This window comes from Rhagoletis pomonella, unplaced genomic scaffold, assembly GCF_013731165.1.
Source record: "Rhagoletis pomonella isolate Grant_MI unplaced genomic scaffold, Rhpom_1.0 Rhpom_scaffold_02069, whole genome shotgun sequence".
NCBI classification, from domain to species: domain Eukaryota; kingdom Metazoa; phylum Arthropoda; class Insecta; order Diptera; family Tephritidae; genus Rhagoletis; species Rhagoletis pomonella.
This window is the reverse complement of record NW_023460623.1, coordinates 21899-34290: the sequence shown is the minus strand read 5'-3', so window position 1 is coordinate 34290 and position 12392 is coordinate 21899. Positions and strand designations below refer to the sequence as shown.

The 12392-nt window shown below is 32.9% G+C and overlaps 2 protein-coding genes across 2 annotated transcripts; both read left to right on the top strand.

The window, feature by feature from the left end:
- The first annotated feature begins 134 nt into the window (after positions 1 to 134).
- On the top strand, positions 135 to 3256 carry LOC118753044 (protein late bloomer-like). The gene is made up of 5 exons (XM_036487893.1): positions 135 to 363; positions 442 to 615; positions 1995 to 2150; positions 2253 to 2447; positions 2935 to 3256. Exons 1-5 carry the CDS (start codon positions 304 to 306, stop codon positions 3013 to 3015), a joined length of 666 nt encoding a protein of 221 aa, XP_036343786.1. The 5' UTR covers positions 135 to 303; the 3' UTR covers positions 3016 to 3256.
- Positions 3257 to 5134: 1878 nt separating this feature from the next.
- Positions 5135 to 11697, top strand: LOC118753045 (protein late bloomer-like). The gene is made up of 5 exons (XM_036487895.1): positions 5135 to 5738; positions 10347 to 10520; positions 10595 to 10750; positions 10853 to 11050; positions 11618 to 11697. Exons 1-5 carry the CDS (start codon positions 5667 to 5669, stop codon positions 11687 to 11689), a joined length of 672 nt encoding a protein of 223 aa, XP_036343788.1. The 5' UTR covers positions 5135 to 5666; the 3' UTR covers positions 11690 to 11697.
- The last annotated feature ends 695 nt before the right edge of the window (positions 11698 to 12392 follow it).

Below are 12392 nucleotides of genomic sequence, written 5' to 3'. Positions count from 1 at the left end.
AAAAAAGGGGAATAGCTTGCCATTTAATGAAGCTATAAGAGCGCCGAAAAATGGACAAATTTAATTGTAGGGCAATTAAGCATGCACAAAAATAAATTAATAACACGTACACATAGTAGGCACGCATAATATATTGATTTTAGGAAGACAATAAACTTTTAATTTAACTATAAAAATTCGTAAATTTAATTAATCGAAGGGCGCTTTAGCGCGGTTAGTGAAAGTGTTCACACGAAAGCAAACGCAGTTAGCGAAGTTTAAGAAAACAATTTTACATTCCATATTAGTTATAACTAATTAATAATGGCTCTAAAAATTTCCATATTAAAAGCTATTTTGGCATTTGTCAACACAATGCTGCCGGTGCGTATGAGTAACTTTCAAAGCTTACAAATATAATTGTTTACACGTGTAAATATTTGTTTTTCGTTTGCGCGACAGCTGCTGGGCATCGGACTGATTGCGCTTTCTGTTTACGACCTAAACACTTCGACGCCTGGCACTATGCAACACATTTCGATCGTAATACAAATATTTATTGGCTCGTTTGTGGTACTCACCTCATTTCTGGGCTGTTTTGGATTGTGCCGCGAATCGTTGGGTCTCACGTGGAGTGTAAGTAAATGTTATTATTTGAAATATAGAATTATTCGATAAAAATGAAATGAGCTTTTTTATTTTAAAAATTATTTTACTAGAAAAAAACTTTTAGGTTTGTAATGCAGTGCCTAGTAGGATCTTTAATATTGAACCGCTTTAGGACACTAATTATTATAGTAAAGGTGTTGCTAAGCCTAAATTAAATTGTTGTTATAAATAGTAAAACCCATTTGAATAATTTAGGTTGCATATCTCCTACAATAGGTATGTATATAAGGTGATTAAAATCTAAAAAAAAAATATCCGTAATATTTTTTGGTGCCACCCGAAATCGTAATTGTATTTGTTATAGAAATTGAAGTCACCATTATCATTATCGAATTTCGTTATCGGTATAGTTACGAGTATTGCTATCGATTTCCTTCTCTATATTTTATTTGTATTGCACCATTATTGTAATCGATTACCTTCTTGTCATCGATATCGCTACAGTTATCGCTTACAGTTATCGGTATAGGATTAGTTACTATTATTGTTATTGTTTTCCTTCTCTTTGTCGATATACATATATACATATATATATTTATCACTATTTATTTGGACTTTTACCTACTGTAATCAATTCCCTGTTAAAGATATCGACTTTTTTTCTCGTTATCGTTATCGATATACATAGTACACCAATATTATTATCAATATCCTTCGGGCTATCGTTATCGGTATACATAGCTATAGTTATAATTATTGTTACCGATTTAGTTATTGTTATCGTTATCGATTTTCATATATAGTTACTTATATGGTTGCGAAAAACCTTCTAGCTATTAGTATAGTTATAAATATATACCATTATTGTTATTGACTTCCACCTGATTACCGTTATCGATATACATTAGTGCGGGTAAGTTTTTGTTTTTACTATACGCGTCGCGCGATGCGATTAAAATAGCTGCCAGCGATCAATTGCACAAATTCATATATGGCGATGCTAATCACTGCACTATAAACACCTGCTAGGTCATAAACTTAGCCTAATAGCAGCCGCCCCAGGCAAACAATGGCTAGCAACCGAGTGTAATTTTCCATGGAAAAGATCCTGCAGCCGCCAATGCCTAAGCGGCAGGAGAGACAAAAAATTAATGTAGTTTCGCATTATCTGTCATTCTGCATAAAAAACTAAATTTTGAAAAAACTGCACTCGGCACCTTTTCACCTTTAGATAGCGATATGTTAATATAAAGAAAATAAAATTTTTTATGTATGAATTTTTGTAGTCTTAAAACGCGGTATGAAATTGCTAATTCACAAGTCAAGCTAACTCATATAATATAGTACATATGTACGCAAATATTTTCACATTTTCTACATATGTTCTTTTCTCTACCACTTTACAGTACGTAAGTTGCATGTTAATATTAGTCACATTTCAAATTTATTTGATTGTTGTGGCTGGCGTAACTGACTACGTACAGAATACGACCGATCACTTTGATATGCTGTGGAGCAATGTGACCGTAAATGCAGCCGAAATTGCACAAATTGAGCAACAGGTTAGTCGCTTTATACTACTAGAATGTACTTATTTGGTTGTAATTAAAGTACAAACATGGCTGTTCATTACTTGCGTGCATTATTTGTTCTTTACCTTCCAGTATGAATGCTGTGGCAAATCGGGTACCATAGACTATTTGCAACTGGACAAGCGTATACCAAAAAACTGTTACCGTAACTTTTCTGGCGCCGAGAATGATCTGTTCACAGAGAGCTGTTTAAAGTTGTTGCAGGAGATGGCACGTAAAAGTGATAGTACAGGGTTGGCAATTAAGTTGACGTTATTCGGGTTTGAGGTGAGTACTTCAGATGGGAATCTTTATATTAAATCTATTTTTTTTTTCGAATACGGTGAAACATCGAACATCGATATAACGAACCTTGATAAAACGAAAAACTCAATGCAGCCAAAGTTTTTTTCGAGTTCCCTATAACGAATTTTGAGCATAAAAACATTCGCAATACATTGACATTTGTCCAACACCTTCAATTTCGTTATATCGTGCTTTCACTGTATAGAGATACATATCTATGAATGCTTTTAAAAAAAGTGTTGACTTTTGTCAGAAATTATGGATTTAATATGAACTTATACCGAATTTACACGAGACACTGAAATGATAGAAATTCGTGCTATTTATAAAATAATATTCGCGGCTATTAGTCAGTATTCCACTTTGGTTTTTAGTTTAACTTTTGGTATTCAATTTCCAGTGGAAATCCGGTTTTAGGTATACTTGGTGCAGTTTTTTTTTTTTTACAAAAGTCCTTTTCTTTTCTCAGATACTTGGCTTGTTCTTCTCCGGACTTTTGGGCATTACTATACGCAACAAGCGAAGAAGAGACCAATTTATCGATCACTAGAAGTGTTAAAAAGTGCAAACGTCTTTAGATATAAATACATAAGTAAGTGAAAAAACAATGTTGCCTGAATAAACATTAGAAAATTATGCATGTAAGTCTAGGTGATTAGTTACATTTATCGATAAGTATGTATTTTGTGCAACGCCTGTTATAATTATTTATTTTATATAAATTTACAACAAATTAAATGCAAGTCAATGTACAATGTTTTATCAAATAAGAAAACTTAAAACATACAAAAATAAATATAAATATATGTATGTATGTAGATCTCAACACGAAAAGACAAGCGAAGTTGCTTTTATTCGAAGAAGTGTTGATAAGTAAGTATGATAAATATGCGGCGTATATATAAAAAGAAGAAACTTTCAAAGGAATTCAATGCCCTCCCCTTTGATATCATATCCTTAGAAAAGCCACACTAGTATTTAAATTATTTTATTTCATTTATTACCATCGGTTACAAAATTAAAATTTTATAACTAAACAAGGGTGCGCTAGCTAGCAGTGCTTTCGGCCTCATTATATTTAAATTAGAAATAGTTTTTAGAAAATCAGTAAAACTAAGTCAGCCGTCAGCACAAAACCGTTTAAGCTTAAAAAATTTGCATACAAATATTTAAAAAAAATTAAAAAAAATTTTGAACGGAATCGTAATGATAAGATTTTTGATGATGTTTTTAACTTTTTTCAAAGATTGGTATAGGAAAAACTTGAATAACTGAGCCTAAACTCTTCTGATTTAGACTTAAGAGGTGTCGGTGGAAAGGTATTTTCTCACCCTTTTTATTTCTTTGCTAATAAACTCATTCAAAGAATGGAAGAGAAAGGTAGGATGAACGAACGTCATTCAAAGTTGAATTAAGTTGTGTTGGTATTTGAAAAAAAAAATAACTGCGACACGAATGATATTTTTTTGGACAGAAATAAAAACAGTGTGAAAATACCTTTCTAACGAGATCCCATAAGTCTAAATCAGAATAGTTTTGGCCCATTTATTTAAGTTTTTCGTAAATCAATCTTTGAAAAAAGTAAAAAAAACAGCATCAAAAATTTCATTCTTACGATTCCGTTGAAAAGATTTTAAAATATTTTTATGCAGATTTTTTAAGCTTAATCTCTTTTGTCATCTGAGGGGACTTTTTTCAAAAAGTTCTTTACAAAACTATTTTTATTCATAAAAAACTCCATTTTTGGAGGTATTTTCAAATCGGTCCAGCTCACTTAAATCTTAATATTTTTCCCAAATATTTTGGTGAACGTCTTAGAATATAATAAATTTTGTAATCCCGCCGGAAAAACTGCAACTTTTTTTGGTGATGCAGTCTAATGTACATACGTTAGGATGCCTAAAATTACCTCCAAAAAAAAATTTTTTTCAAACAAATTTTATTTATAAAGTACATATACATACGAGAGCGTAAAAAACGTATTTTCCATAAGGTCGTTGACTTGATGGACGGTTCATCTAACTGTCGTTTAAGAAGTTTGTTGTTGAAATTACGATTTGTATGCATTGAAGCTCGGAGCTTAGAGTTTCGGGGGGACCAAATATCATTATAGTGGCCAAAATGTTATGTATGATGATTAAGGCGGTTTTAAAAATGCATTTACAAGACGAAGGTATGTATCTCCAAAACCAGTCGCGATACCCTATAACATCATACTATTTCGTCCAAGTTTGTAAATATTTACGCATTTAATTTTTTAAGTGAGTCAATCGGTGTAATCTGTTATGCGAATTCTATACATACATGACAGAAGGCTTAACAAGTGTCAACATTTAAAAATAGAATAAGATTTTTGAAAATAAACTAAATTAAAAATATGCGTATGTTGTTGAAAACCAAATTTACATATTTCAAAAATAAAATCATTGTGACTAAATTCGCTTACAAAGACCACAACAAAAGAATATCATAAATAATAACAACTCGCAAGAAAGATCATGCAAAAATAAAATTAAAATTTTAAAATACTAAATGCGAGTAAAATTCAAATACTAAATACATACATACATATATACGCACAATTGTTTTGCTGCCCCGTATTTTTGCTTGCATTTAGCGTTCTAGTATGTATGTACTTGCGACCGCGAAAATTGGGCGGCTTATTTCATTTCCAAAGTAAATAAAACTTATACAGCTGGCTATTTTCGTTGGATAATAATTATCTAAGCCATGTACGAGTGACTCGTCAGCGAGTCCGTAATGCAAATTTTGGAAAAACTAAGCCAAAAAAAAAATTTTGATTTCCATGCATACATACATACATACATAGAAATTATTTATTTATGTGCATACATATATGTACGTGCCATCAACGGCAGACTCATTGGGCACAACCAAAGACACTCAAAATCTCACAAATTGGCACGTTTCTAACATTGATGGCATTTTATTGCTTGGATTTTTCGAAAATGCGAGTGTTTTGGAAGATTTCAAGTAGCTTTCGCGTTGACAGTTCGTCGTTTGTCTTTAAAGGTGTCGCAAGTGGTGCGCGATTTTGAATATTATTTTTGTGTTTAAAAAGAAAGCAAAAAGTTGTGATTTTTTCAATAGAAAGTTAAATATTAAAAATTGTTGCATTAGTGGAAAAATATATGTAATAAGTAAACATAAAGGAATACCTATAATAAACGGAACTTAAATATGCCTTTGACCATGGCTTTTAGCAGACCGTGTTTGCAATGGACTGTTATTGCATTCAATACGACGAGTTTGGTGGGTTGCTAAATGCGAATAAATACTAAAAAAAAAAAAAAAAATCGCTTTTATTTAATTTTTTTTGAAAAATTAATTCAGTAGAAAACTTCCAAAGAAAAGAATTGAAGAAAAAGAAAAGTGTGTGAAAATTTTTCACAAAAAGTGGAAAAGAACTGAAAAAAATCGAAAGAGGTTTATGATCCAAAGGACATTATACGAGTATTTCATGTGCAAAACAACGTTGACCGACTGTAATTAAATAAATAAAAAAAAATTAAAATTTGAATAAATCGATTATTTCCCTAAAATATGACGAATAAAAGCGGGATAGTGTTTTATGGCGAAAAAAGACGCTTAAAAAAACTTTGGCGAAGAAAGGAGCGTAAACATAGATTTATACCAGGCCAACTCTGTCTCTTCAACATCATTCCCCAAAAACTCTATTTTAACGAGTTTTTCTACGCCGTTAACTTTGTATGCTAAGCGTCTTTTTTCGCGAAATTTTTTTAACGTCTTTTTTCGTAGTCAACTTTTGAGATCGCACTTTTATTCGTGTCTAGTGACGAAGAATACTTACACTCATCTAATGACATCATAGTTCAATTATATTTCCCCTGGAATATCATTTGAGTCGTGTGAAAGGACAATATCTGTGGAATAAACAGAAAGCAGTAAAGCTTCGCGAATAGCGTATATTGCAATTTCAGTGCTTGTGTTCGGTCTTTATTATCGGTATGACACCCGTTAAGAGGGCATAAACGACCTCGGAGATGCATAGTTGTATTACAAACTCTCCTTAAGCTAAAACTCTCGCCATGTCGAGCTATACATCATAACATCATAATAGAGATTAGTTTACGAGACTATGTAGTTATTAAATTCCTTTTTTTAATGCTTCGGTTTCAGATTTTGAAAATTCAAAACGATCGATAAATATTGAATCTAGCTTATATCACAGAAAAGTTAAAATCGAATGTACATACGTACATGGCGTATGAGTTACCCAGACGAGATGAGAATTGTTACTCATACGCCATGTGTGTACGTACGTTCGATTTAAAATTTTCCATGACTAATGGTAGATCCAATAGTAACCCACCATTTTAATTTTTTAAATCTGATTTCTGATTCATAATCAGAGACCTCTAGAACCCCCCATTGCAAAGTTTTAAACGAATCCAATTAATTTTGACCCTAAAGGCATTAGCATCCGTCTTGACCAAATAACTGACAACTGTTTTAACACAATGAATGACAAATTTATTTCAATTCTGGCACGTTTAATTTGATGTATTATAAATTTACGAGTCTTTTGAGACGATTTTTTCACCAATACAGTTAAATTAAAAATACATTTCATTGCATTTCAAAGTTCAGATTACCCTATGAAGACGTCTTAACCGACTCCAATCGGTACCAACATTTATATGTGGGTCATTCCATGTAAAAGAGGAAAACGACATAAATTTTAAACTGCTCTAATTATCTCTATTTCAGTAGTAACCTCTTTTTAAATGACTGTGTTTCATTAATGATTAATCTATTAAAAAAAATAAAAAATTATAATAAAAATGAGTTATAATTTTTGTTAATGGAAACTTTTATTTCATGCATAATTACTTCACACCAGTCCCAAAAATGTCTCACCAGTCACAAATTTAAATAGTTTTTAATATTTCTATGAAGATTATATAAGCCACACACAACACAAAACATCTTTCATGAAAATTTAGTGTTTTGGCCAAAATTCATCTCTTAATGGAACAAAGGCAAAATATAGTTATTTTCAGTGTCCCACCAGTAACATTCAGTCACAAAAATATATGTTGTATATGTTCCGACGACTTAGCGCTATAATTGGCAAATGCTCACATTCTGGAGTAAAATATCCCACCAGTCACAATGGAATGGCCCATTTGATATCTTTAGTGGGTATTAAATGAAAAAAAGTATTTTCAATTTCGTGAGTCTCCATAGAGGCATCGGGCCTCTTTGGGTATTAGACGAAAAAAAAAAAATAATTTTAATTTTTTGAATTTCTATAGAGAAATCTGTTACCAATCGGGACCAAAATTTATATGTGATATCTGTGATCGTGGTATTACCGATTGAGGGGGTGATATTGAAAAAAAAATCCTTCATTTGATTTGTAAGGACCACCCTACTACTAATTCGTTTCTCGATTAAAATTAAGAGCCCATCGCAACTATAGCAAATATTTTTCTCATTTTATTATCAATTTATTAGTTTAATAGTTTTGACAACTAATTACTCACTCAATAAATAAATATCGAAAAATTTCAATCACGAACAACCTTGCAACGTTTTCTACCGCCAAGTCTAAAAACAATGGCGAGCGACGCTTTTGGCAGCTAATAAAATTATGCGCATCACAGCAATCAAAAACAAGTCAAACAATTTCTTGAAAAAATGTAACAATGTGTGATTAATACTAAACGTTAGCACAAAATCGTGATGGAACCAACAATTTGCTGCGACTAAAGCACAAACAGATGTACATAATTATGTTCATTAGTGTGCATCACTCTCTATACAAAAAAAAAAATCTATCGGAATTATAAAAATTATTTTATTCATGTGGACTTTAATTTTATCTTTAAGAAACTAGCGTTTTGGAGGTATGTATGCCTTAATATTTTTTCGAAATATTTTGGCGGAAGTCTTACAATATAATAAATGTTACGATTCCAGTGGAATACCCACGTTTTTGCGTGGGGCTTCCTAATGTTAATATGTATGAATTTATGCATGAAATTTACAAAAATATATGCACATGTATTTGTGTACATACATACATACATACCTGTGTATTTCCATTAATTTTTTCTTCAACTTGGCAACTTGCCATTGTCTAGCTAAAAACATATTTTTCATTTTGTACTCCACGCACAATAAATGGTGTGAAAAACATGAAAGAGCACTTTGAGACATACAAAAAAAAAAAACGAAATATGCTTATGATTAACGTCAAAGAGGGGCGTGATCCATGCATAAAGCTACATACATACACACATATGCCTAATTTACAATAAAAACAAGTAGGCACTACACTCCTTCATAAATATGAGTGTATCGTCAAGGATTAGATCATACCTGGTACTTATATTTACTGTATGTATAACTCAAAAATATTTATAAACAAAAATAATTAAATGTAATGGAAATATTCCCTGGAATAAGCCGAATAAATTTTGATGATCCCAAAACTTATGATGAATTTGCAAAATTTGTACGACTGTACGATCAAAATAAAGGGAATAAGCATTTCAATGAAGTTTGGTGGAGAAAGCCCAAAAACGGCAACAGTGTTTAACTTTTAACTTTTTCCCCCTTTTTATATTTGTGTATGTTATTTTTTTGAAATATCTGTTTGAAGTACTGGGCACAAATCAGTAAGGTTTCCTCCAAAAAATTCTGCCTGAACCTTTGAATCTGACATCTTGAATAACGGTGCGCCTTGCAGATCAAATTAACCATAAAAACAAAAGAAAGCAGCCTAAGATCTAAGCGTTCTACAGTGGATTTAACTTATGACTGTCAATCTAAGTAGGTCCATGACCGGTAGGCCGAGAATTCTGTTTAGGGAAGTCGTTGGAATTGGTTATTAGCGCTCCCCCGATGCACAGTGCCATTATACGCTGAACTTTCTCTACCATCACAGTAAAGTATCACAATGAAGCATATCGTAAAGTACAAAATCACGTATCAACAAAATGCAAAACCGCGTATGTGAGGTTGAATAATTTAAATAAGAAGAGTAAAAGAACTCGTATTTTAGAATGGTTCTCTTTTTTATAAAGCAATCGCATTTCTGGCAGGTATATTTCAAAATGAATGGATAAGGCTTGAGCCAATGTTTGGTTTTGTACTTTAAACGACGATATGTAGTGTAACATCAATGCAAAAATCGTTGCAGCATGTGGTCCATTTGAGCCATGTTGATGAAGTACTTACGAAATGCTCCTCCTATAATGCAGCGGCGGATTAACTCGTGTCTCTACACCAGCTTATTGTTACCCTATTATTGCTTGTGTTTTAACGATCGTAATCACTACACGATGTTTGTTCGGCTGTGTTGCCAAGAGGTAGGTACTCTATGGAGTAATCCCTTGGAGTAGTTTTGCGTTAATCTGATGTCATGCTGAGCTAGAGTATATGGCCTTGCCCTAGGACATCGCAATGTTAATTGGACCACATTTTATATACATATGCATTTCGGTTAATTTTGGAGTACTACTTCGCCCTTAGGGAGTGTTCTTTACATGCGCGTATGGACTCGTCGCGATTTTTGCAAGGGTGTTACATGCCTTCCTTACATTTTCCTCGACATTGTGCTTCCAGAGCAATGTAATAGTACCATACAAAACTACTCTCAGCTACCTTTTGTGGTTTTTTAAGGTGAATTAGATGTTACTTTCCATATATGTAGCTTCAATTGTTTCTCGCAACGGCACCTCGATTTGAACATAAATAGTGGAGCTTAAGATTTGTTAAACTTAAAAAAATTTTTTGGACTTTTGCATTCGAAAACTTCCAGCATTTAACTTCTTTCTTATACACACACAAGTGTAGCATTATTGAAGTCGTTTCATTCTATCCTTTTAGATTGTTGGCATCTTATCTGTGGTGGCCAGCGTTTATGAATTGGAAAAGTTTGCAGAAGGCTCGGCAGAGCATATGGAAAAGATTGTGCAATTGGCATCGGCTGGCCTACTGATACTCTCCGCATTCGTGGGTTGCTTGGGTGCCGTAAATGGTTCTGTTAGAATACTCTGCTGTGTAAGCACTGAAGAAAATGTATTTTTTATTGCACTAAATATTAATATTTTTTTAACTTACGCCTCACTAAATAGTTCGTCACCATGCTGATAGCAATGATAGCATCGCATATATGGAAATTGTGGCGCTACAGTGAACCCAAACAAATGACGGCCGCAGAGAAAACCTTAACAGCAGCCTGGCTGACAGAGCTTGTGACACCAGGCGCTATGAATGAAATACAAGAATCGGTAAGAGCACTTCAAAGATACGCTAAATTTTATTGAAATACTATTTATAGGTATGTATGTGGATCGTACACGTAGACACTAAATGCGCTTCTATACTTTTAGTATGAATGCTGTGGAGTTCAAAGCAGTTTGGATTATTTAAAACTAAATGTAAAAATTCCACTCACCTGCTATCGCTCTGAGAATGGTTTGCGCAGCATTTTTGCCTATAATGAAGGTTGTTTAGTGGCACTAAAGCGCGCCTATTTGACTGTGTATCGCTATGAGCGGTTGGCGCATGCGCTACTTGTGTGCTTTGAGGTGAGTAGTCCTTTTTCTTATAAATTTACATATCGCACACCTAGATCTAAGTGCGATCAACTAAAAAAAAAAATAAAAAGTTTGGGCGGTTTTTTTTGCATAAATCGATTCATAGCACTTACATCCAATTAATGAAAATATTTTTTTTTATGATTATATAATTAACTAAAAAACTAGAGTTATGCCTGTTTTTGTATTAATTACGTTGAATCTGTACGATCCACAAGCAGTTAAATATCCCTCTTGGAATTTTTAGTTAGCTCACTTTAACTAGATCAGTGATGCGCAGAGAGGGCTTTCACTCTATACGCGTCTATACCAAATGTATGGAAAGCTTAAAAGAGCTTTGCCCGCAGGCAAGGCGATGCCCATCAGTGCTTTAGATCAGTGATGGACAGAGAGAGCTTTTACTCTGCACACGCTTATACAAAATCTATAGAAAGCTTAAAAGAGCTTTGCCTGCGCACAAGGCGGTGCCCGTCAACGCTTTAGATCTAGGTGTGCGATATGTTCAATTATATGTACATATGTAGTAAATTTTAATTGATATTCACATTTATTTTTCAGGGCATAGGCATATTGTTAGCAATGCTGTTGATCTGCAAATTACTGACCAAATCGCGTAGATATAGTTATTAGTATTGCTAAGTTTGCATTTAAGGTATTTAAATATATATTTTTTGTTAGGTAAGGGTAAATAAAAAAGAAAATATTTTTTACTATTTATCGATTCTTGCACAGCATTAGGGTTGAGCTGAAATAGAACGAACACTAGCACCAGAATTTATAAAAAGTAAATAAGACTTTAGTTGCTTTATAAATCAAAAGTTGGCATGAAAATGTCGCTTTATAAAACTCTTTAAACCTATTTTATTTTTATGAATAAGACCATTAGTCTTTAATTGTAATTGAATTTTGTTTGCGCTTAGTAGGAGAAGATGTTCAGATACTTACTTAGGGCCGGTTGTTCAGTGTCTGCATGTAACATGTGATCGATAAAGCAGTCGTCTTTCTTAACCAGAGCTTCTACCTCCGATTTGTGCTACTCAGATATTGAACAACTGGCCCTTAAGCGTATTGCAGATCAAAGGAGCTTTGTCCATATGAACTCAAAGGGGGATGATTATATATTTAACCCCTGCCATGGCGTAGGACTCGTTAATTAAGTGGTTGGGGTGTTCAAAATCTATTTCTTTTCTTTTTAAAATTTTGCATTCTATATTTTATTTTCCAAAATATTTTGGGTTTTCTAGGAATTTATATATGTTTTTGGACTTTCCTGGATTTTTTTTGAACTTTTGGGGATTCGAAATCTTATTTTTTGGTATTTTAAAGTACTTAC